A 26,714-nucleotide genomic window follows, 5' to 3' on the forward strand; every position below is an offset into this window, starting at 1 on the left:
GCACAAATGGCTGAAAAACCCATCAGAGATGTAAAAGGATACGGTGTGATCACATGTTTCCACTGGTGAAAAAGGGAGGGGAGCTTGTAGCATTGTAGTCAAGCTCATAAAGAGCAGACCGGCACTGCCTTCCTCTCCTGTTGTGTTGATCCGTCAGGCCTTCTTATAATTCTCTGCTGCATTGACACTAACATATGCCTCCATGCTGAATACAACTTGTAGTAGTAGCAGATATAAGGATAACTTGAATGGTATTAAAGTATTTTTTTGTAGCTTTTGAAATGTTTGATTTGTTGTCTGTATGGGTCATTGTGTTTACTGTTGGATATTTTTTTTATTTTTGTAGTAAAAAGTAACAAAAAGAGTTATTAGTAACTTCTCATGTGAAACATCCGTACTTGGTGTGTGAAGAGATAATGAATGACTATAAAACATAGTTGAAGTCGTACAAAACATGAATTTAAAATATGAAGTATTTATTTATGTATAAATAACCTTGATTACCTTATATTTTATAATAAATTCTTTTAGAATCTTCCAGACAACACAGCAAATGCGATCCACTGATGGAATGAGATGTAGCTTAAAGGTCTGGAAGAAATCTAATAAGAGGATATTGAGTTCATTTATTTTATTTTGGTAAACTATAATTTCCAACATCAAGAATGAACGCATTGTGACAATTTAGCAAGATGCAGATTTGGGTTAACTGTTGTGTCAGGTGCAGGTGGAGTGTAACGTAATGTCTTGATTGTGTAAAAGTGTGTGTGCCAAAAGCTTTGACACTCCTCCACATGCCTCCTGCAGACAGCACACACTGCGGCACCCATCACTGAGCATGGCAGAGCACATGTCTGGTTTCCAGCTGGAACTTATGAGTCTGTCACAAAGTCTTGCATGTCAACTCACATTCAGGCGCTGTGTTTACAGAAGCTGTACATTCAGCAAACTGAGTGATCTTTGTATTTGCTGCATGCTGGTAGAGATGTCAGTTTATTTCTCATTTCAAAATGGTTCAGTTTGACCTGCATGCGACCTGGACAGACTTCTACAGTAGGCGGGGGCTATGTGTCTCGCACAAGCACACATCAGATTGACTCACCATACCGATTTTTGGTGGATTTGAGCAGCTATTGGGTTATTTTAAGAAGGTAAAATAGTTACAAGTCATCTAGCCCAAGATTATAAACCTTCTTTGGTGACACATGACCTCTTGTTGTATTGATTTGGCTCTAGCATCACAATGCACAGCCAAATATTAAACAATTTCATGGATGTTTGCATTCTTGGATATCATTAAAACAAAAGACAGGTGATGTATCTCAAAGCAAAGGGAAGTAAGGGATATATTGATTGGCTTTGCTTCCCAGAAGATATGAGGGCTGTATTTGATCTGAGTTTATTTTTGTAAGTCCGATAAATCAGACTTTAGAGAGCATGCAGCTATCTGCAATGTCTGGCTTTGTTTTATGCAAGGTTTCTGCCAGGCCAAGACTTCACAACCTGATTTAATGAGACCCAATGCATCTGTTCCCAGTTTCACACCGGTGCCATCAAGACCTAAGTGGAAACAAGCCTCGATCTGACACCCAGGACGTTTTTTTTTTAGGATCCTACTTGAATACTATCTGTGAAACTGTAGTTCCATTAGGTTTTCCTAAAGCGTCTCTTCAGCCTGGATTTGAGTAAATGTCCAAACGTATAATTAATGCTGCATGGGATAACTTTCTCTTTTCCTTCTTTTCTACTTGAAATTTCCTACTTCTTGACTGTTATACACTCTCTGATGTCAGTCATTTAAAGCATCTGAAGTGAAGCATCTCAAACCCATGAGTAATATCAAAGATCTGGGTTGATGCAGACAGCTTGGAGCCCCTGTGCAGGACTTCAGCTTGCAGCCCAACACTTCTGGCACCTCTGTTTTCTAGGAGCAATGAGTGTGCGCCCCCAAGGTTGGCAGAGAGAAGGACCATAGATATTTTTCCAATGACTAGAGGAACTCATGCCCTGAAATAAATGACTTACTTTATTTCAAATGACAGTTCTTTGCTAGCACACTTGCCCTTGGCAGCCCCTTAGTCACTTTGTTCAGCACTAACATAGGCTCACTCAGTAAAGGAGCCACAGGGAACACCGAATGCTGACTTTACTTGGATTCCAGGAAGCAAAAAAAAAAAATCCCATGCTTCCCAGGAGTCATAGGTACTATTGCTCTTTGTTGAAAAATGTTTCCGTCGACATAACAGTTGTTTCAATTTTCTCATCTAACTCATGGCAAGAACGCTAATAAGTGCATTTTCCCAAAGGTTAAACTTATCCTTTAAAAGACAATATATTTGTAGAACAATAATTTAATTTTTTGATATGAGAAAATAAGGTCACTCACCCCAATGTCTCTAAAAAAGAAGTAGATTTACACTGGAAACTGAAGAAATTATCTCAGCTACTGGGTGAGTTTTTTCATGTTTCAGATTTCTGGACCAGATGACATGAACTTTTAGACAGATTTGTTTTGGCTGTCTAGCTGCAGTGACTTTTATTAATGAGCTCACATGTTTTCTAATAGCCATTAATTTAATTCAGATTCAGGCTGTGTTTGTCTGCAAGTTTCTTAAAATAACTCTGGTTCGGAGTTATCTTGGGCTCATTTGTGTCTCCTCATCCTCACTAGAATGTTACATTTTCACATTAGCAGATATGGCAAATGTGCAAAGAGGAAAGAGTGAGGAGGAAGAGGAGTTGGAGTGGAGAAAGTCCATGAATTGTCTAGAGTAACAGTAGCCCAGCATCGGACAAGCTGGTATATCACATGACTGTGACTGAAGGAAAACATCACACCCAGAGCAGTTCTCCTATTAAACTTGTATTTGAATAAGAAACTTCCCCATGCACCCTCAACTTTCTGTGTGTCTCTCTGTGCTGTTAATACTGACAATCTGGTGCCGAGCTCCACATCTGTACCTACAAGAAAAATACATATCAACACCAAACTATCTGATCTTTAACTCGTTCATTGTGTCATTCCAAACTGCTCACCTTGTGACAATTTTTCTTAAAAAACACTAGTGAAAGTGAACTTTTCTTGATGCTTTTTCAGTTAATTGCAGCCAGTTTGCTTGAGGTTATACATCCTTTTAAAATGTTTGCTGCTTGCTAAATACTCACCTCAGCAGAAAATGCTGGTTTAGTGTGTCACACATTGACATCCTCTGGCAAGCTATACGAACCACCCTGGAAGGTGCTCTGGGCTTGAAACCAGCCGCCAGTGCCAGACCCATATAGCCAGTCTTTGGTGTGTGCCACGTGGACTATTCCAAGAGCCTCAACCCAAATATCTCTGCCACAGAGCTACGAGAGCAGGGTTTTGACTTCCCCATTTTCCCTAATAGTGCATTTTTTTCCTGGCCTCACCATCATTTACTTAACCCCTTCACTCCCTAGTTTCCGTATTGTGAGACAGATGGTCTGCTGCAAAACCACAGACAAATGTATCTCTCTAAACCATAATATTCTGCAAACTCAATGCTACATTATCACAAAGACATCTGCTGAGGTAATGCACATTTTATTTAACTATGAAGGGTATTTCAGGATCTGGACTTGTAGCTGTGTGAAGTTGAGGTTTTTTTTAGTTGAATGAGAGAGACTTTTACAGGAAATTGACTGTTCATATTCTCTCCTCTGTTGTTGTCTATTAAATGTTTATGTTCCAGACTCCATCCCAGATATGGATCAGACAAACTTGGTATGCATGATAAACCTTTCAAAGGACAATAGGTGGGCAATTTGAAATATAAGTGACATAAATAGTCAAATTAACTATATGTTTGAGCACACCCATCCTTGAATTGCGTTTTTTCGCATTCATAAAATAGATCTAAGAATACATCTTACAATAAAGAAACATTTTCGTTGTACATGTAGCCTATGCGTGCCTAACTGCAATTTGTGCTAGCAGTAGATAAACTAACAGATTATGATTATGTTGTCCAAAAACGTTTAAAAGCGCATCAATAGCCACAGTTGCGATGGGTGACATGCTCCTTCATTATCATAAACGTGGGCACTGTAGATTATATTAAGTCAATCTGACAAATTCCGTCCTGCTGGTGTAAATACTCACTAGTTCACCAAAAGTGTATTAATACACTGCTGAAAATAGTCCCAAACAAATGTACAATTTACTCCTGTTTGAGTAACATTGGCTAAACACTACAATGCCCAGCTGTTTACGGACATGATTAAGCCTTTAAAATCTGTAAGATTTACATTTTCACTAGGAACAAATTAGTCAGAAAGTATTGCGAGGCTCTAACACAAATCTTTGATTTGGTCTATTCATGGGATTTCTTGATAATAACAAAGATAGTCTAAATGAACACTAGCCTTATCCTTATCTTAAAATGTATTGAGCTAGTAATTCATACTGTATGTGTAATGTTGGCTAAACAGCATTATTTCAATAGTATAACATTATAATGGGATACCTATTGATCCTCATGTATATAATCAACAAAATGGTGTACACACAATTTATTTATAAGACAGGACAATCTTACACTGTTTGTAGAAAATGTATATCTAACAACACAAGCATACAGAACAAATTTACATTTGGTGCATTGCAAACTCTCAACAAAATGAACAAGATGGAACCCAAACACAGAAGAACACGGCTGCTATACAGACTAACGACAACAAGGTTGTACACTAACACGTCCTCGATCCACACTATACAATCACACAGTCACACTTTGTTTTTAGAGACCTTTATCTGGATTCCATTTCAACCAACACTGTAAAGTTTCACAACATCCATAAGTGATACTTATGATACTTACTAACATATGAATGAAAAAGTAATTTTTATAAATTGTTTCACTGTATTTGATCCTCATGACTCCATCACACGCAATGGCTGACTGCTGAACCTCAGACTCTCAGCTGTTGATGTGATGTCACTTGGTGCTTGGCACACAACATTAGATCTACCAGGAATCAGGCACTTGAACTCCAATTCACTTCACTACCTTTAAAACCGATGTAAAAACACTGATCTACTTTTTTCTTTTGTTGTAAACGTGTTACACATAAAAAGGGAGCTTGCTACAATGCCAGTAGCCCAATGTGCAGCTAATTTTGGTGATGGACCATTTATAAGCTCCTATAGACGTAAAGTATGTAAAACATGTTCCATGTGTATCATAGTGATATATCACTTTGAGGACAATAAAGCCCTGGCTGGACAGCCAAGAAAAGAAACAGTGGCTTTTTGTTACATAAACATACAACAGAAATGAACTTCCTCTGGCAGCTACCATCACATACATATACACATGCTGTGTTTATGTATGTAATGATGACTTAAAAACCTCTCCAAAGCTTTATGCTACAGTTTATATTTGAAAAACTAACAATTAAAGGAAATGCATGACAACACTAAACATCTTGCAGTACTATAATGTGTTATTTTGAAGTTTGTGATATTCAATTATGGGTTTTGTCAGTGTAAACAAATAAATAATTATTTACAAACTCTAGCAAAAAATGCAAACAAACAAAACAAGCAGAGCATAAATAATTTACAAAAAGGAATTATAATACAGACTTAGTATAAACATCTTTGGCATTTACTAAAATCGTTCCCCATTAAAAAAAAAAAAAAAGACATTCAGGATGAAAAGAATGAGGAGAAAAAGAAATGGACCTTAAACAGCTAAATGATTATGCTTTGGTTACAGTTTATGTTTGTCAGACACTATGATTAGCCATGAATGAGCCTCTTAATCCCAAACAGACAGAAATGTATTAAAGATAGAGAAATGAGCCACTTACAAGTTACAAGAAACTGTGGAAAAGCATATACAGCTTGTAAGTGGTTGCACAATGAACCCTTTAAAATGTAGACATAGGTACACTAGTTATAATTAGATAATCTGCTTTTTGTTTTTTAAAGCTCGTCCATTCTCATCAGTTTCTCTTTCCAAGCTTGGGAAATGTATATAAGTCAACAGGAAAACTGGAATCGGCCGTGGTTTCCTCCCCAGTGGATGGATCAAGTCAAAGCATTGTCTCATTTACCTTAAAATGAATTAAGCGATGACATGATGTTTGCTTTGAGAGATTCTTGTCTTTTGCTTTGTGATGTTTTTTTTTCCTATCAGACTCGATTCAGTTATCTGTGGAAAGATTGAGAAAATAGCTTCCATTAACGCCACATTTATAATCAAAACTAGGACACTCTGTGAGATTCGCACAGTCAAAGTGCCAGAGTGCAGCAACAACATGTGCACTGTGTGCGTAAAAAAAAAAGCGTGTCTTCAGTAACTGTGGCTGTGATTGTGAAAAGGGGCTGCAGGCTCATTTTCCACTGTTGAGCATTCAATAGAAGATCTGAAGTCCTTGGACCAAAACGCAAGGTCTTTCACAATGCATCTGGGGCATTGTACGTGGGCAAGCTGACAAGCAGAAACATAGCGTGATTCTTTTTTTTTCTTTTGCTTCAGCCAACACACAACACAAAACCCCTCTTATCATTACCTTATGAACACTGTTGGCAACTCCGGCTTATCTGAGGTTTGAAAAAGAAGTTGAGGTTTAAAGACTTTACCCACATTATTCAAAGATGGAGAAGGTTTTCTCCCCCACTTTCTGATATTTGTACTGTTTACTGTACGTATCGATATATGTGGATCATATACAAGTGCCCACATTACATACACATACATACAATATAAACACACGCACACACATCAATCCCAAATCCTCTATATGTACAGTTGCGTTTACGTAATGTAAATGATTGTTGCCTCTCACTTATACCACACTGCATTTATTCCGCACTTGATAGGACAATATTTTGAAGTTACGTATTTCAAAATGTCTGCATGTATGTCTATGTTTGTTGGAAATTAGCGACAGGAAGGTTTCACAACCAGCTTCCCAAACCCATAACATAGTTTATCATGTCCTAATTTATAATTTAGCTTTATTCATAAAACCGCTCAAACTCTGAGGGATTAATTCAGTCATAAACAGCTACCCACATGGACAAATGTAGTATTACAGTGGGAATCCTTCAGTGCTATTAATTACAAATAACTTTTTTACAAAGTTTCTGTTTTTTGAAAGGTAACATCATATATGCACACACACATATACACACGCACGTCATTATTTCTATAACAAAACAGAAACATTCATGGTTCAAAGCGTTTGTACTAACCTCTGCACTCATACTTGAGGTCGGAGAAGAACACCAGCTCTTGCGAGAAGACAAATAAGCCTAACCTTCCTCCGGCAAACGTCTTGTCATAAACTGGTCCTGAGTCGGCCATGATCTGTTTACCTTCGTAGACCACGACCCTGCAAAATAGAGGACAGACATAAACTTCTTAATGTGTTGATCATGATGCTTACTAATGTAGAGAATTCAACCTAACTAACTACAGAAAACTGCAGTAGAGGGATACAAGTGATTAAATATAATGACTTAAATGTGAACGGTAGCTCTTTGGAGTTCTGGAATCAAAGTGGCTTTTATTGAGACAGAAAAACTAAAGGTGTTCCTGTTCTGGTCAACTTCATTTCTTACCTTATAAAACCAGTCTTCGGTCTGTGGATGAGATGCCACCTGTAGGCAGTGTAATCCTTCCACCCAATGTTTTTGGGGTCATGCCACAGAGTCTTCACCTATGTGAAATGGTTAAAAACACTTAATACTGCTTAGAGCTTTAAAACAGACCAAATAACATTTAGACTGCAGCCCACCTGTCCAACAGTGTTGCCCGTGTGCCACAAAGCATTTCTGAGGTTTTCTCCGGTGCCAGTGGTCGAGTTGACGACTTTGAGTGAAACGCCAGAGATGCCGAAGGCCTTGGAGGGCTTGTCCTCCCAGTAGGTCTGCGTGATTTGCTTCCACATCACTACATAAAAGCGCCCACTCGACTGATAGCCAAACACAAAGCCTGCATAGTCATCATCTCTGTCCGTGTTCACGTACATCGTTCCACTGAAGTCCACAGCGTTGAACTCGTCAAAACCTGTGATGGTGTGAAAGAAACGTAATGCTAAATCTTTGTGCTCTGCAGCCAAACGGAGTTTCAAATCTTTTAAAAAGCAGCACATAAAATGGTTGTTGGAGAGTAAACATATTAGTGCTGCTCACCTACTGCAATGCCTGGGTCAGAGTTGGCAGTCTGAACAAGCTCTTTGCCCTGGTGTCTGACCACCCAGTTGGGATCAATTTGAGTGGTACCCTTTGGATCCAAGTGGACCATCTGGAACTTCCTGAAGTCTGTGACACTGATGGCATTGTTCTCCGGACAGACATCAAGAATATCTGGGATATTGTCGTTGTCAAAGTCATCTTTGCAGGCATCCCCTCTTCCATCGCCTGTAAAAAAAAAAAAAAAGACATAAAATAAATTGGTTTGACCTAATTTAAATTAGACATGCATGATTTAAACTACATTTTTCCTATTTTCCCACAGATTGGAAAAATCTCTATGGCAGCTAATGTATCATAATAAAAATCCCACTGCAGTGAGTACTGAGGAGCTCCTCCAAGTTAATATTAAAGATGAATGGGGAAAATAGAAATTCCTCCCAGGAAACTGGCTTTAATACCTTTGCCAAGTCTACTAAGGCAAATCAGCCATCTTTTCATGCTGTGACAACTTCCACTGATACTTGTAACCATCTGAACCCCGAAGTCTATTAGAGCCAGACTGCAGGCCAGAGCTCACAGTGGAAAGGACGCCAGTGGCGGATGAAGGCCACTGCGTGGAAGTAGCTAGCTGCTTTCCGTCATCATCTTTGTTATTGCACAAGGGGCTAAAACGATCCTATCAAATAAACACTATCTGACAAGCTGTGAAAGCGTCAGTGTCCAGGGCCCTCCTCCTTTGCAGTCTGTTTCCAGTTATAGACAGCTGTACAAACTCCAGGTAACCCTGTTTAAATTGGGCACTGTGGATTAATCATGAGCGAAGCCTAAAGGAAATAAAAACTTCACAACTTGGTGTGTGCCCTGCTGGGCGGCTCACTGAAGTCATGCAGAATGACATCACCCGTGCCAACCCGGACTCTTTCCACAGCCACCATATTTCACACCTACTGCAGTGGAGCTAATTGCTGACTGTGAAAACATCTGGGAGGAGGCATACTAAAGCTTAATATGAACATCACTGAGTAATGACTAGTACAAAGCAGTACAAGCATGGAGCCCATGGGAGAGAGACTGTTTAAGCAAACAAAAACACTGGGCCATTATACAAGCTATTAATCTAGCTAGAGATGATCATTGATCAATCCCCAGACTGACAAGTTCAGCTACAGTCTTAATAGGTCTCTCACATCAGGCTGAATTATATTCAACTTCATGTGTGCTGGCAGGTAATTAACTAATGATAATTTAATGGTAATTTATTAATTAATGGTAAGATTATTTTGTCAAGAATAAACTCTCAGTCTCAGATTTTAAGGCAACACAAACACAAAGTCCTTTCAGTGGTCAGAAAAATGGCAAATCTGAGATCTACAATTCCATAAATATTGCATTCAAAACTGGCATGTAAAAGTATAACTGCATCAAATCTTTTCAATCATGCAGCATTAAGTATTATAATCTTACATAATGACAGCAAACTGAAATGCTAATATTAGTATATTTTACATAAGCCAAGAAGTACACTTTTAGTTACAGATTTATTGGTTTGTTGTAAGTTTTGTTTTAGTTCGCAAGTCTTATGATAGCAAGCAGCAAAATTATACTATTATATATATTATTATTATATATACTAAGTCTGAGAATGTTTTAAGTTGAGTATGAACATTTCTCCATTACTACATTACACAGTACGTATACCACTGGGCAAATATGCAAATAATCAACAGCTGGATTCACACATGATGTTACGTCCTCACCATCAGAGTCCAGCTGGTCTGCGTTGGGTGTCAGTCTGCAGTTGTCCCTGTCGTCAGGTATACCATCATCATCATCATCATAGTCACATGCGTCTCCTTTGCCATCCTTGTCGTGGTCAGCCTGGTTGGAGTTAGCCACATATGGACAGTTGTCCAGGTTGTTCTGATGGCCGTCCTCATCGATGTCCTGATTATTGTCACACTGATCTCCAACCAGGTCATTATCTACGTCCGTCTGTTGGATAAATACAGACAGAGGTGAACACTTCCTGTACCAACTGTTGTACTGGAATGTGTCATTATATGAAGTGTGATATGGTACCTGGTCAGGGTTGTGCAACAATGGACAGTTGTCACACTGGTCACCAACTCCATCCATGTCAGTGTCCTTCTGCTCAGTGTTGTACACATAGGGGCAGTTGTCGCTCTCATTCAGAATTTCTGAGGAAAAAGTGTGGTTGATGACATTTTCTTGAGAATGTAAATATAGCAATTACAGTATTTTATCTGTTTAGGCTTTGCTATTTTACCATCTCCATCAATGTCCACTGCACAGGCGTCCCCTTCTCCATTGTTGTCAGTGTCTATTTGAGCAGGGTTGTGTTCATAGGGACAGTTGTCGCAGCGGTCTCCAACTTCATCCTTGTCAAAGTCAAACTGGCGAGGATTGTAAAGGAGGGGGCAGTTGTCCTGTGATGTAAAGTACATAGTTGTTAGGGAATTATTTGAGTGTCATGAATCTGATAATAGAATTAAATGTGTTCTCGTACCCTCTCATCTAGAATTCCATCGTTGTCGTCATCCTTGTCACAAGCATCTCCTTGACCGTCTTTGTCAAAGTCTTCTTGTCCAGAGTTGGGAAGGCTAGGACAGTTATCCTAAAATAGTGGTAGTAGGATTATTTATTTTTTTACAGATAAAATAGTTTATAATCACTGCAGGATAGGCTACATCAAAATGGGTAATAAAGTTTAATAAAATACCTTCTTGCAGTGATATGTCGCATTGGCACCACACACAAGGTTCTGATTGGGCCAGCCATCCAAGTCCGAGTCTTCTCCACAAATGAAGCCATCTCCAGCATAACCGGTCCTGCACTCACACTTGTACATAGGGTCACTGAAGTGGCTGATGTAGATGCATTCAGCATATTTGTGACAGTTGTGGGTCTTGTCCTTGCATGGGTTCTCTGGCTCACACACCTAAAGACAAAAACAAAGCAGGTGGAAATGTATTATGAGATATGCCTCAGACCACATCAAACATCATCGGCAGTGGATGTGATCTGCCTGGAACAAACGGGCCCTCCATGCCCCTGTCATTAGCGTTTGACATGTTTTTATGTTATCAGCTTCTGATGACATGTTTAAGTCAAGAGTACTTATCTTACCATGACTCCTTGTAGCTTTCGTTTTGGAAAGCCACCCCAAAGTGCTACCACAACTACTACAAACTACAAACCAAAGTGACAGGTTAAGGGAGAGATGTTGGCGGAGCCAAAGTCCAGGGCACTTCTGGGCACAGTTAATTTTATGAAATCCCACTTAATGCAACATACATCCCGCTATGACCCACTATTACCCCTTTATTTCACCACAAGGTATTCACAGCTGCCACTCATTACTAGAGGATGAACATAACTGCAGTTTGGATGCCACTCCATGAGCTCATAGAGCAGAGAGTGACAGCAAGAAACTGTGAAACAACTGCGAAATGGAGCCCACTTAATGCCAGCGATGAGACAATTCCCCTTTTTCCCAAATCAATTAGTGAAATTGGGGCATCGTATCAAAGACAAGCAGCTGCAGAGGCCAAAGAGTGACAAAATGGCCCAGGAGGGATGTTATGCAAGGGCTGGTCAGAGTGGCATGGCAAGTTTTTCAGTTTTCCAGGGAGTCTGTGAATTCAGTGATCTCAAGGGAGCAGAAAAATGTGTTCCAATCAAGTAATTCATGTGAAACATATGGCATGTTGTATAACCTGTGATACAGCTACGGTGGAAATACTGAGCTGTTTGCAAGATTGAATCGGTAGGGCCAAAGTTAAGAAACAAACTTCACACCATTTTACTTGAATAAAAGCACTAATCCGGTCAACATCTACAGTTAAAACACAGTTTCAATCTGCCTCTGATCTTACAATGAAAGTAACAGAGATGTGTAACATGTGTTTGTTGTTAAGAGTTGCCCAACTCTCCTCCCTCTCCTGCTTGCTGATACTGGGTCAAGGTGAGTCACATTCATATATGGTGGCCTCCCCTCCAACGCTGTGTGAACACTTTCACTGCAAGAATAAGGCTTATGTACCACCTGAGCTGCTGCTTTCATCTTTAATAAATTTAGATCTGAAATATGACAATCCATACAAATGCTTTTGAGACATTAGCATGGAGCTAAAAGCCCACATTGTATTCTTTACTTTACTGCATTTTGTTCTGCACTCCAATCCAATGTTTAAATGACATCCAATCAATAGTTTGTTATTGGCACTGAATGAGAGTAACTTCAACTCACCTGTTTGTTCTTTTTGGCAGCCTCCACACCCATACCGAAAGGCTGGGTGCCCTTGTAGCGCTTCGGACAGGGCAGGCAGTGGAAACCTGGATCGGTGTTGACGCAGCGCTGCATTCCGCTCACTTTGTAGCAAACATCAGAAACCATGTCACACTGGAGGAAGGAATGAAAGGTATCAGTAAAATGCAGACAAATAATGACATCAATTAAATCTTAAATACTTGTCTGGTTCATACACATAAGAAAAACAGGAACTTTTACCTCATTGATGTCTTCACAGTGGGTACCATTTCCACGGAAACCAGTAGGGCATGGGCCACATTCCCAGGATCCATCTGGAGAGCTGTTGCAATCCACACCCCCAAAGCATGGGTTGGACAGACAGCCATCTGTAAGGGATTCAGATGACAAGAATGGGTAAAAACATAGACTGTATAACATATGGATGTAGTCTCTGTGATGTCACCCATGGGTTTTTGGCCATTGCCATCTTGGCAGTGTTGACGGCTTATCCAAAAATGGGCAGAGGTGGATCGTGTAGGAGCTAAAGCTGGCCGCATGAAGCCTACAGACTATGCTCGCCTCCTGTGATGGCAGCCCACGTGTCACTCAAAGCAGAATGCCCTTAATTATGCAAAATTTTAAGCCTGAATATAATTTAAATGGGAACATTACACAAAAATGAATCTCCCACAGTTGTCATAAAGGGGGAACTTAGCTATAGAGATAAAAAAAAATTGTACTAAGCCGTAAACATGTTTAATTCTGCTGTAAAGTTGGGCATTATAACATGAGGTCTATGGGGATTTACTCCCTTTTAGAGCCAGCCTCAAGTGGCCACTTGATGAACTGCAGTTTTTGTCACTTGTACAAACAAGGGAAATTGGCTGGACAAGTCTATATATATATGGTGTGTCTCCAAAAAATGTTTAACTTTTTGTTTAAAGTTAAAGAAAATAATTTACCATTTAACATATGTGCAATGTTTAATGAAAGAAATGGGGGATATCATCTAAGAGGTCATTGTATGTTTAAGCAACCACTTGTGCGAACTACTGTTAAAAACATGTGTGTTTCAGTTTGTGGGGTGACCTTATGGAATGGACTGAACAATGATATCAAACAGAGCCATAATATCATTCAGTTCAAAAATAGATTAAAAACATCATTACTTGATCAATACAGAAAAGAATAAACTGAAACAGAGGATTGGAATTTGTAATTTAAATGGTATTGTTGTATATTATTGTCTTGTTGTAAATTACTGTAAGCCTGAAAGATTGTATGCTATATTTGCATATCTATTTGACTTTGTATAATATAATTTTGGGAAATAAGGGGCAGGTCCAAATAAGCTATTTGCTTCTGCCTGCTCCTTCTCGAACGAATCGTTCTTATATTTTTTCTTTTTTTGTTGTTGTTTTTGTTAGATTCTGATTGTTTGTGTTTTATCTTATGTTTTTATGTTTTGCAACATTGTTGATTGTTCGAGATAAACAAATAAACTAAACTAAACTAAACTTTAATTTGTAATGGTTTTTATCTCAACTTGATAGTTCAAGATAAAACAAAAACAACTCTTTCCAGAAACAGTGCTGCCATTACTTACTCTGTGAGGAGTGAGAAAAGCTTCTTTTTTTAAAAAAAACCTGTATTCTGTCAAAAAATATGTAATAATCTTAAAGTAACAAGACCAAGAGTCTGCAGACAGGCTAGCTAGGCTACGAGCAGCGGTGCTTTGAGCTTAAAGCTCACGTTAGCATGCTAACATGCTCACAATGACAATAAGCTAACATGGTGGTGTTTAGCAGGTATAATGATTACCATGTTCAGCATCAAAATAAATGGCTAGTGTAGAGTGACTGGGGCTCACCAATAGGACAGCCTTTTTTGTTACAGCTGTCACTGTCAACGGCCTCCCCATTACACTTCTTGCCACCATGCTCAGGTTCAGGGCTGTTGCACACACGCGCCCGACTTTTGACTCCCCCTCCGCATGTTGCTGAACAGGTTGCCCATGGAGACCAAGGACCCCAACCACCATCAACTAAAAGGATACAGAGAAAGATGTTCAGCAGTTAATTTTTTTAAATAAAGCATTACATTCCACAAATATTTTAACTCTTTCCTACTAAATAAAAATGAATCAACATTTAAAGTCTCAAATCCAAAAAAACTGCCAGAGAGTCAGAAGCCTGGAACTTAATACTACAAGAGAAAAGAGCTGATTTTAACGACAGACAAGAGGCCAGTCCAAAAAACATGGGGAATGTTGCCTCGGGGGAGCCATGAGGCACAGTAACGCCTGGTTGTTCAATACGGATGCTGCTGTAATGGAGATGCTGCTCTTGAGTGTTCCCCGAATAGGCTGATGTACTCACTGGGGCAGGGCTTGGCAGTGCAGCGCTGAGTCTCTCTCCCACTTCCCTCGCAGTCTTTACCCCCCAGTTGTGGCACGGGAGCATTGCAGTGTCGTATCCTGGTGATCTGTCCTTCTCCACAGGTCCCTGAGCAGGACGACCACGGTGACCACAAACTCCACCCTCCATCCTGGCGAACTGGATATCAAACATCAAACATATCAGGCAGAGATCACCAAAACACATGTCACGTATTATCCTCTAGATTTCCACTCAGTCAAATAGTTACAGACGTGTATAATTTGCAAAAGCAAAAAAAGAAAATGGCCACCACATTTTCTACATGTAAACATTATGCAATGCTGGCAATGATGGCTCACTTTCAATGTTCTAAGATGCTTGCGCCAGTATTTATGTCATTGTGGGTAAACTATCCTCCAGTGGTTAGACTGATTCAGTCAATCACACAGATATAGAGTAATGTTAGCTGCAAGTAATAACACATGATAATCCCACAATTTATCAAACACATAATTCATCTGTTTCTGCATCCCCCTCATATATATAGTACATCTAATGATCACATTCATTACTATTTTATATTTTTGCATGGCAGGCAGTGGTGAGTCATTGCACTGTGGAACACCCTCTCAGTCAGTGATTTATTTGGAAATAACTTTGACTGGGCAGACCCTGCTAGCCGACCATGTGATCCAGCTTTTTACTGGGATTCAGCCTCAGTCAGATGGATCCATTTTCAACAGATTTATGGAGGTGTGAACTCGGTCTTTTGTACTTTTGGGGCATCTCATCTCATATCTTACTCAGTATTTCCAAAGTTCCATCATGTTCCTTCTTCCCATATGTCATAGTGTTATTTGTTTGAGATTATTGTATAGTTGTGGCAATGGCAGATGCATACTTTAAACAAGATAATATCACAGCGCTAAGGGTGTTACTACTGGTTACTATTTATTTAAATTAAGTGACAGGAGATTTTAAAAACATCCTCACCACGGCTGTCGCATTTGCCTAGGCTGCACTTGCGGGTCTGAATAGAAGGTCCAGTGCAGGGGTTGCTGGTTGCATCACAAGACCGACCCCTCTGTTGAGTTCCTGTCCCACAGGTGACTGTGCACTCTGTCCACTCTGACCAGGGGGACCAGCCATCCTCACTGTCTTTAGCTGGAAAAAGTAAAAGCACAAAGTCAACATGTTATTCATTTTTTTTTGCATAAGAAATACTTCCTTTCTGTTCAATGTTAAAACTGAATAATACAAATATTAGCAAAGGATCATGACTGCACTGTTTTTATTCTTTACGTCAACCTGTTTATCATGACCTCATTCGAAAAACCCACAGTAGCCACTCTGAGTGTCTTATATTTTGACCAATAAATATGTGGGTCGCTCACAAAGACAAACTGGCTGCAACAGTCCTGTGGTATTAAAATTTAATATGCGTGGAACATTGTTTTTTTTATGGCATATAGAACCATTCATTTAAAATACCATGCAAGCACAAAACTGCATGTGTTTATACTTGTCTTTATATGCTGGGTGCATTGGCTAATAGAAGGTTTCGACTACTTACGCATACACACGGGGCAGCACTCGCCATCGATAAATGACGGGCTGGCACAGGCCACTGCGGGGCATGTAATTTGGTGACACACGATCTTGGACTCCTGCCATCAATTAATATAAGAGATATCAGGGTCATTGCTATCCACAATAAATCTGTGTATATATATATATATATATATATATATATATATATATATATATATATATATGTATTTCCATATAACATGGCACTACCTGGCAGGTACATTTGGTGCAGCTGTCTACAACCCAGTCTTCCTTATCGTCGAACAGGCGGCCATCCTGCCAGCACATGTTTTTCTCTTTAGAGTTCTTCATCCTCCCAAGGGCCTCCTTCATGACTGTGTTCTCCTCAGTCTGAACATACAATAACAGACAGATTCACAGTCAGCAAGGAGATCAGTCAGAAACGATTAGGACACACTCATGATAAAGGTACACTGCATTCCATGAAGCATTTGAAGGTATACACCTGCTGCCAAGCTGATTCTATTAAGAGAGCATGTTTTCACCAGGTGGAAAGAGGAATAGTACACCCTGTTCTAGTAGAAGCATATAGAAGTAAGATTACTTATGTTGAAAACCAGTCAAGTTTAAGCACAAACATCACTGTCTGAGAAACACAACCACCACTATACATATTATAATAATTAAGGGCCACGTGTAGCATCCTACCACCCTTTCAATTAACCTTTATGTCCCTCTCCAGTTCAGTAAAGCTCTGACGTGGACACCTCCAAAGCATTATCAGACATCTTTCTTTAAGGAGGGTAAAGAGGCCAGAGAAAACTTAAACGGAAAGAATGATTGACTTTTAAATTAAAACAAAAAAATACACCTACACAAAAAGCTACTCCATTTTATTAACGAGAAAATGTTCATTTCAAAATGTGCTTATCATTACTCCAAATTGCAAAGTACATATCTTTATTTCTATAATGTTTCTAGAAAACTAGCCCTTTCAAAAGTGCTGTTTAGTTATGCACATTGTAACCTGTAACCCAGTTGGAGACCAGGGGATCTCTGGCTGGACTCCTGAACACTTGGGGGCTGTCAGTCGATAAACTACTGCCAAAGGTTGTGTGTGTGTGTGTGTGTGTGTGTGTGTGTGTGTGTGTGTGTGTGTGTGTGTGTGTGTGTGTGTGTGTGTGTGTGTGTGTGTGTGTGTGTGTGTGTGTGTGCGCATCCTCCCGTCGAATAGGGAAGCAGTAGTGTACAGCACTGGAATCTAAGACACCACTCGGTCTGGAAGAGCCTCAGGGACCCTTCTTATCCCAGCCTTTTTTTCTTTCTCCCAAGGTTCATGCCCAGACTCTTATTGCTGGGAGGCTCCCAGAGGAAACACATGGGCTGTTTAAACACAGCCAGACATTAGACTGGACCCCATTGCTGCCAGGGGAACACTTCCTATATCCACATGTAACATGTCATAAAATCAGTCTGACACACTGCCACAGATAGCAGGAGTCAAAGGGGTTCAGCCATCACAGGCGACTTTATAAACAGTCCGGCAGCTACTTACTGTTTACTGCTGCTTTCAAACCAATGTAGGTTACCTCGTAACCTATATCAAACCTTTAACCTCCTGGCTGCCACACTGAGAATTGTTTCATATAATTCCCTAAAATGTCAATTTTCTCTGAAATGTTGATTTTCTTCCCGTGTACAAAAATTGATTTTACGGATTTCACATTCATCACTGAAATTGGCCTGTAAAAGCACAGCGAAACAGGTAGCAGCTTGTCTAACACAAACTTGTCACTTCCACTAACTTACCACTTTTTGCAAGCCATCAATCAGGTTGCTGACAACAACACGTAGGCCTTTGAGCTCCTGGAACATGGTGCTAAGTTCCTCGCAGGAGCGTTCACACATATCTGCGCCCATATCATCTGTCTTCTGGCCGATGATGTTTGTAGTGATGGAGGGACTCACGTCCACAATTTCTGCACTCTCGCTTACAATATTGGCATCATCTGGAAGAGTAAAAAAAAAAAAAGAGACATCAGGGTAAATTAGCAAGCAACACTGGTGATGGAAAACATATTTGAGAGATTTGATGATTGGAACACAAGGACTCTGATCAGGGAACAGAGCAATTTCCAGTTTTCCTGTAGCAGGCAAAAAGATCACAACAATGCGGTGATTACAATGTTTATTGTGTTCCAAAAAACAGATGTTCAGTCAGCATGTGTTTGATTTGAAAAAAATGTATCTGTTTGAAATGGTGGCAGTAAATCTAACCACTAGAGATGATAGCAGGGTTGGCTGTGGGATTACGGGAGGAGGGGATCGGAGAAATCTGGGTGTTCCTGGAGTGACGAGAAACCACAACGTTGTCATAAATCTCCACGACCTTTTAGAGAAGTGGACACTTACAGTATGAACTTAACAGACCGGAGTGACCACACAGATGGATTTACAAGGAGCCTGTGAAGCTCACGGTCTTGTCCTTACAGCTGATCGGTAGCACAGGCACTAGAGATACCCTTGTCTAGATGTCAGCACAGTCGAGACCAAAGTGTGTGAAAATCCCTGGAGTCACAGCATTTATCCTTCATTACTAACACGAGGAAATCTTCTCCTTCAGTGCATGATGGGAATGCAATCTTAAACCACAGGGTTGTCTGAAGGGCTAAATGTTGAGTCTTCTGTGCACAATCTGCAAGTCTGAAGTACGAAGTGCAGCCCGGAGTAACGTGTCTGCCAGCTGTGACCGTTGTACAACATAGACAGGATAGGGGACCTTTTGTGGGTCAGAGTTTGCTTTAAACCGTGTGATAATTATGAGAATCTAAGCCTTTACACTCCCTCAATTTATTTGCCCAATTTGTATCGCAAACCACTGAACTTCAGTGACATCATGATGAGCTTTATGACTGTGTGATGCCGAAAACAAACACACAACACACATATCAAAACTCCAAAGCATAGCACATATCTTCAACTGGTTTGGATCTTGCTATGTAAATTGGTGAAGATTAATAGCAAACTGGGGGACTCTAAATCAAGTAGTCATCCAAATTGCCCAATGATGTCCCACTGTAGCCAATGCTATGTTTTCTTTCCCTTTCAGTCTGCTAGATTCATTCAAATCCCAGGAGGGCTTCACGCCGTGTGTGCATGTGAACGTGCGCAAGCTCGTCTGTGAAAGCATTTACACATTCTTCTCTCCCTGATAGAAGTTCTCTTATTTTCTCAAAGCAGATAGAGGAAAGAATTTAAAAAGAGCAAAAAGCTTGGGTAGTTTTAATACTCCTCATTAATGTCCAACATGACAGTTTTTATGAGCGTGGGTCGTGTGGGTTTATGAGGTTTATGATTTTACTTTTGGCATAGGAGTTGCTACCAGGGCAGAACCTTGACTGGTACCAGCCAGCAGGCAGAAAACGTCCAGGCCTGGGTGACATTTGTTAAACAAATAAACTCATTCAGCTGGAATTCAACACTGCTTGTGGCAACAGAAATGCAACAACCACACAAACACGCACACTGCATATGGATTTGCTTTGTATGTGTGTTTCCAGATCTAGTGAACCTTTAGCTTTGTTGTAAAGGATGGTTCTGTATCTTTTTAGTCGCAGTCGCTCTTCGTGTGAGCCCCGCTGAATATCATGAGGTCCTATTCCTCATGAGAGCAAAGCTTCAGCTGAGAAAAGCAACCCAATCAGCCAATTTATGACTTCATTGTGTGTGTGTGTGTGTGTGTGTGTGTGTGTGTGTGTGTGTGTGTGTGTGTGTGTGTGTGTGTGTATGTGTGTGTTTGTGTGCGTGTGTGCAGCTGGAAGCTCCCTGCTCTGCAGTATAGCATTTACTTTCTCTTTTCTATTTTCTTTCCCAGGGCATTATCCCGAATCCACTGCCAATGGAAATAAATGTAAGCATCTGTATCTCCTTTTGTTCACCACGCACACTGCTCGACCTCAAGCCACTTCATCGACGCTGCTGTTTCCGTACACATGAAGTAATGGTGGGAGATCTTGCCACATATCAAATCTGCAAATTCCTTGACCCACTAACAAAAAAAAGACCAAAAAAAGCTTTTAGTCATACAAAGGGAGTCAACTGAGAAATTTAAACTGTTTGGTCTGGAAAGTTGCTATGACTGATACTTCAAACAACAAAGACACCATGCTTTTGAGGATAGCATGCGAATGAGTTTCCCAATCACATCTGCAAGGTATTGGGCTAGCAAATATAATTATTTTGACTCATCATTTGGCTTATGAAAATCACATAAATAAAAATGGTTCCCACTGCTTGAGTATCGGCCGGAACCTTTGTGTGAATGCTGGTTTAAACATTTTAAAGATAACCACAAAAAGAAAATCCACTCTTACCTTGTTTGGGGACCTCACAGTCTCTGCTCAGTAGGACATCTTCCACTGGGGTGTCGAAGATTAAACGCACATTCTGCATAAGGCCCTGCGTGGAAAGAAAATATGTGTCTCTTTTACATATTTTGACTATTTCAGCGCATTTCAGAACGGACATACGTCCATTTTCTATACCCACTTACTCCTAGTCAAGCATGCAGTAGGAAACAGTCAGACAAACACTTTCACTCTTGACCTTGTTGAATTTTAAACACAAGGGGCAATTTAGAGTCTAAATTTGGAGTCTTTTCCACACAGGAAGACCAGAGCAACACTAAGCCTGGCTGCTACACTTTAAAGAGGGAGTATGCTCGTCTCTACTTCTGTCAAACTGTTGTTTAAAATGAGCTTTTATTATAAGCTTAGTTAGGACCACAGTTTCATGTAAGTTATGAGAGTTGACAAAATATTGTAGGGCCATTAAACTCGGCAAGCATGGCTAGAAAAGACACACAAGGACTGAAGTAAAGATTCCAAATGGGAAATCTTTGTCGAGCTACCTACAGGCTGTAGTCTCTGTCTTACCCTGAAGTGGTTCTCCCGGATGGATCCCTTCGCCACATACATGCGGCTTCCCTCAGCCTGCAGGTGCTCGTAGAAAGGCTCATCCAGGATGAAGCTGTCTATCAGGCTGCAGCCCACAAACAGGTGTGCATTCTCCCCATGAACATGAAGTGTGATATTCTTCCACTGTGAGTCAGACAGGTCCACATCCTCGAATGAAACCACATTCTGGGAGCCGTCCACCCAGTATACCAGGTCCAGAGTGTTGGCCCGTCCGTTGGACATAATCTCAAACTGCCGCCGACCATCAGGGCCTTCTAAACCAATCAGGGTGCCCCGTGAGGCCCGGTCCTGGCGTATGCTGGCCACAAACACAAAGCCCTCATTGTTTTGGATCTGACGTAGTATTTGTTTGAGTATGGGGGGGCTCACTGGGGGCAGGTGGTCGAAGCGTATGAAGCGGTAAGCAGGGGCATCTGAGTCTTGGCCCCGGAACAGTTTGGCCCCCAGAGTCTTGCGAGTGATTTGGCTGATTTCAAACAAGTCGAATGATGTCTCGTCCTCCTGCTCACCATCTACAAATCAGACCATGCAAGTAGACAGTTACGTCAGATATATACTCCATAATTAGAGGTCATAAGCCATAAGACAAAGGAACAAGGGCCAATGGCAAACAAATGGAAAAACTTCACTGGATGATTGCACCTCAAGTTAGTGGGGCTTCTAGAATTGAGTTACCTTGAATAATAATAGCAATCATATCATATCAAACTTTCATCATTATTATTACTTTTATTATTATTAGTCAGCATTACAGTCATCACCAAATGTTCCACTTACCTTGAGGTAATGCGTGGAGGAAATAAAAAGATAAGAGCAAGAAGAGACTTCTCCTGAGTATCATATCTCCTTCAAAAAACAGAAATGTTTATTATTAGTTTTTGTCCCGCTTGTCTTTTTTTGTCGGCACACTGGGTCCATCTCAAATGTTGAGTTTGCACTTGACTTTTAGCTCTTCTCAGTGAATAATTCGAAGGAAAGAAATAGAGAGATAACAATGCTAGAATAGAAAAAAACTAATCTATTTTGCTACTATTCAGCTACAAAATAATATATCTACTGTTCATAGCATCGCATCGTTTTGTAACCTGTTGACTGTTGACGAATAAAATCGCTTAATTCTTTTGAAGTGTTCTAAGTCAACAGGTAATGAATTACTCAACACGCAGCGCTGGTGAATTCTCTCATCTCTCCACACAGAAAACTGCAACGATAAATAGTGCCGTCCATGTAACTTACCTGGCAAATACTGTCTTTATTTTTTAAATTCAGTCAGATATCCGACAGCACGAAAATAAAAAAGGTGAAATCAGGGGGAAAAGCCGATGATTAAATGAATGAGAAGTGGTAGCTCCTGTAAACCTCGTGCGTAAAAAGCGTAAAGTCCACTTTGGTTCACTACATCCACAGCCTGCAGGACTTTAGGCACAACAGTGACTGAATGAGGCACCCACCTCCCACCTCTTATATAAAGGCTCGCAGAGAGTCTGTCAATCAAACTCTTTGGGGTATGAACCATTTGCGACCGGTTGTTAAGAGACAGAGTTACATAATCATCTTCCAATGGCGTAATTTTCTTATCCGCGCTGGCCCAGAGCCCCTTCCTCTCTCACAACCGTGATGCCCACTATCCCCTCCCCATCGAACCCACGTTCCTACTGTGTCCGGAGAAATTTCGCTGGGGAAGAGAGGTGGAGGGGAGTGGGCTTCTTTTTTTTTTTTACTCTGGATGGACAAAGCTTATGGCGATAAAGAAACCAAAAATATGTTCAATAGCTGTAACAGCAGTAGGCTAGGTGCGGTTCAAAAATACAATAAAAAACAGCAGTTTGCATATACATTCAGATATGTGTGAGGTATTAAACAGAGCTTTGACCACAACTTTCCTGAATCTTATAGGTTATTTTCTAAATAAATATCACAAGCAAAAAAATTTTGAATTTGTGGGTAACAGCATTTTGACTAAAGCAGTGCTAGAATTCAAAACTTGCAAAACATCAATAACTCAAAGTGAGAATCCCAGGTATGTCTGCAATGTGAGAAAAAAAGGCATGAAAATTACCACTAATACAATAGATACTTTGGATGCTTCCACTTTGCTGGCAAGCAGTATCTTGCGCCTGGAGATCGTCAAGTTTTTGCCAAGGCTTACCTCTGAGTGTCAGGGAAAGAAAAGCTGATACAACGTCTCATTCTTGGAGCCCTGTAGAGGGATCATAGCTCTGGATGTGGGTAGGACTGTGTGTACCAATAGGATACGTCTCAGAGATGGTTTGCGTCAATTGGAAACGTGCATTCCATTTAGAGGAAAAAAGGAGCTGAAGAGCAGACAGTTTCTTAACAAATGAGGATACTGCTTTTCAACAACATGGATTAACTAACCTGACAGAAATCAGAAACAGTAGTGAACGGTTAGTCAGACATACAAGGATATGACAATGCTCACTGATGATAAAAGCATTCTGCAGTGACCAGAGAGAACATCATATTAAAACTGTCAGGGGTGGAAAAAGTTGAAATGCTCCACAGACTTGCACTCATTAGACGTGGTGCAGCTGTCATTTGTAGTTTCTCAAGATGGGCTTTAATTTGATTGAATATGTTTCTTTTAAATTATTAATCATCAAAGTCTCCAATGGCTGTTTTAGTATAAAGCTAGTACAGGCCTTTAGTTTTTAAAGATTTTTATGAGCTAGACTTTTTTTTATACTATATCCATTAACCGTAAATAATGTAATTACTATCATCACGATGCATCCACTAATACCTTTCATTTCTAAAATCTGCATTCACCCACTTTTACCAATATGACAAACAGTAGTACTAAGTAATGAGGCTTTACCAGAGGAGTTGGCATCCTCAACATCACTTTCAAAAAGTGCAGAGCTACAGCAAAGCAAATGTAGGCAGTGGAAGTGAAATTGTAATGTATTTATAGTCATGTGATATTTATAAATGAGAAAAGAAGAATAAGAGTTAGCAACAAGTCCATTTCAGACTTGTTTACACCAACCTGTGCCATAAAGAGAGAGTTAAGAACACACTGCTCTAATATCGTGCTCAAAACACAGAATTTGCCCAGTCCAGGTTTCCATCACTTTCAAGATATTTCTGAAAACTTTCTGGGTGATTTGGACCACACCATGTCCAATGCTTACCTACGCAGCAGAGAATGGACATGGACTCCTCTTTTAAAACCACGGATCAGGAGTAGTCATGAAATGAAGGTGATGGATGTCAGTTAGGTTAGTTTCCAGCTCTCTTCTCCAAGCTGTGACTTCACCATGGAGGTTTATGTGTTTTTAACAAAAACTGGGTTCAGTGTGACTCAGGAGCACAATCCAAAAAGTAAATCTGGCACCTGAAATGTTTAAAGTACCAAAAACTGGAGAGAGTGACACATGTAACATACAAATCGCACGTCTTCTGTTAAATACAATAGTTCTGGGCATGATGAAAATAAAGAGGTTATGTAAAAATGGCCTTTTTTAGTTAGGATTTACATCAAATAGTCCATTTAGGTTGATCATGCCAAAGACTGAGTCATACCAATGAAACAAATTTGGCCAGAATGGCTGGCATTGTAAAATACCATTGTATAATCTCCCACATGGAATGACGGCTCTGTTTGCATGACAATTGCACCATAATGTACAGTATGTATTTAAATATCTGTCGGGGGGAAGCATTTTCTTTGGACGTTCCTGCCCTTATTACTGTGCTCTTCACTTACTACAGTATAGTAGTACTTTGGTTTACTTGTGATTATGGTAATGGCATTAAATGATCTTTGAATGAATCGTTGTTGCTCCAAAGCCAATGTTTCCCTCCCCATTTAGCTATAGTCTTCTCTAGAGATATCTTTATTTATCATTGGTAGTCTCCAGCTTGACATTGTTTCTTCCAAAATGACTGAAGAGACTTCTGCATGTAACAGGCAGTCTTGTCACATTAAATACAAGACAAGACAATACAAATTAAATAAATTAATCTTTCCTTATATCACCTTACTGTATGTGCAAAATGTTATTGGGTGGAAAAGCAACGGCCTGGCTTTGGGGATTGCAGTTGGTCCATCACTTTGGTCCAGACTCAAGTAGTCTCACATTGTCAGACCTATCTCTCCACAGCGCAGTGGAGTAAGACTGAAGTAACTGATTGTTCCTCTAGCGCCACCATGAGGTTGACAATGTGGTTTTAAAGGTCCAATGACATGGTGCTCTATGGATGCTTATATATAGGCCTTAGTGGTCTCCTACTACTGTATCTGAAGTCTCTTTCCCGAAATTCAGCCTTGGTGCAGAATTACAACCAATAGAACCAGTCCCACAATGAGCTTTCAGTAGCATGTGCCATTTCTGTGTCTGTAGCTATTGAGGAAGGGGGGCGGGGGGGTGGCCTTGACCAACTGCCACTTTGCTCGTTTGAAAGGCAAAAGGCAGGCAAAGCAGACCAAGGGGAGGTAACCTTGCTCCTTATGACCTCATAAGGAGCAAGATTCCAGATCGGCCCATCTGAGCTTTCATTTTCTCAAAGGCAGAGCAGGATACCCAGGGCTCGGTTTACACCTATCACCATTTCTAGCCACTGGGGGACCATAGGCAGGTTGGAGGAACTCATATTAATGTTAAAAAACCTCATGAAGTGAAATGTTCATGCCATGGGACCTTTAAGTATAAGTGTAGATTCTCGACAGCAAATGGATGGATTGCCATGACATTTGGTTCACACATCAATTAATGTTCCCCTCAGGATGGCTTGTAATGACTTTTCATCCAATAATTTGGGTTTAGAGTGATGATATTTGTATTTAGCTGTGCTGTAAGTACAGCCACACAGAGCTGCTTGCACGGCTGTAGACAACTGTTCAGTGATGCTACCTAAAAAAAGAAAGATCGGACTCAGACGTTTTCTTAAAGAGTTCTCACAATAGCAATTTTCACTGTCAAAATATTATAGTGTTTCCCTCGCCAAACACAGGTCACTTAAATTTCACGGTCACTGACTTCATTTGTTTTTGTCTCGTCCCTCAATTTAAACACTTGTGTGCTCTCGCTTATTTTCTACCATGCATGTTCATTTGACCTGATGACACAGTGTATTGTTTATAGCTGATGTATGGAGCCACATCAGTGCAACCATCAATCAAAGCCTCTGGGCTGCAGAAGGATTTGGAAAACTGAGACAGTGACTTGTGCAGAAATAGATCTTCACTCGCAAAATAGTTTTTGTGAACCAATGACAGTTTGTACACATTTCATGACAAAAGCACTAAATGTGTGCATTTACTGGCTCATGTGATGTCATTTTCGAAAAACTTCTAACCTCCGACGTCCTCTCATTATGGCTAAAATGACACCATTACGATA

The 26,714-nt window shown here is 40.2% G+C and overlaps 1 protein-coding gene across 2 annotated transcripts; it reads right to left on the bottom strand.

Moving 5' to 3' along the window:
• Positions 1 to 4,518: 4,518 nt before the first annotated feature.
• Positions 4,519 to 22,916, bottom strand: thbs2a (thrombospondin 2a). Of its 2 annotated transcripts, XM_039783935.1 has the most exons (23): positions 22,585 to 22,916; positions 22,126 to 22,194; positions 21,307 to 21,860; positions 20,746 to 20,830; positions 18,182 to 18,381; positions 16,622 to 16,762; positions 16,395 to 16,488; positions 15,815 to 15,985; positions 14,822 to 14,998; positions 14,314 to 14,487; positions 12,702 to 12,829; positions 12,441 to 12,593; positions 10,911 to 11,129; positions 10,698 to 10,805; positions 10,458 to 10,617; positions 10,250 to 10,368; positions 9,928 to 10,162; positions 8,168 to 8,395; positions 7,771 to 8,042; positions 7,595 to 7,692; positions 7,226 to 7,365; positions 6,541 to 6,571; positions 4,519 to 6,179 (listed from the first exon to the last, which is right to left on the bottom strand). In XM_039783935.1, exons 2-23 carry the CDS (start codon positions 22,187 to 22,189, stop codon positions 6,176 to 6,178), a joined length of 3,555 nt encoding a protein of 1,184 aa, XP_039639869.1. In that variant the 5' UTR covers positions 22,190 to 22,194; positions 22,585 to 22,916; the 3' UTR covers positions 4,519 to 6,175. The 2 variants fall into 2 exon arrangements, with proteins under 2 accessions (XP_039639869.1, XP_039639870.1); XM_039783936.1 differs by lacking the exon at positions 6,541 to 6,571.
• Between the last annotated feature and the right edge of the window lie 3,798 nt (positions 22,917 to 26,714).

This window comes from Perca fluviatilis, chromosome 19 (assembly GCF_010015445.1).
Source record: "Perca fluviatilis chromosome 19, GENO_Pfluv_1.0, whole genome shotgun sequence".
NCBI lineage: Eukaryota > Metazoa > Chordata > Actinopteri > Perciformes > Percidae > Perca > Perca fluviatilis.

Bases quoted from the DNA above. Each gene is read 5' to 3' on its own strand.
- thbs2a (XM_039783935.1), bottom strand. From the start codon at position 22,189: ATGATACTCAGGAGAAGTCTCTTCTTGCTCTTATCTTTTTATTTCCTC. The intron at 16,489-16,621 runs GTAGTGCCATGT...AATTGATGGCAG, and splicing joins GCACCAAATGTACCTGCCAG to GAGTCCAAGATCGTGTGTCA. The intron at 7,366-7,594 runs GTAAGAAATGAA...TCTATTTTGCAG, and splicing joins CCGAAGACTGGTTTTATAAG to GGTCGTGGTCTACGAAGGTA.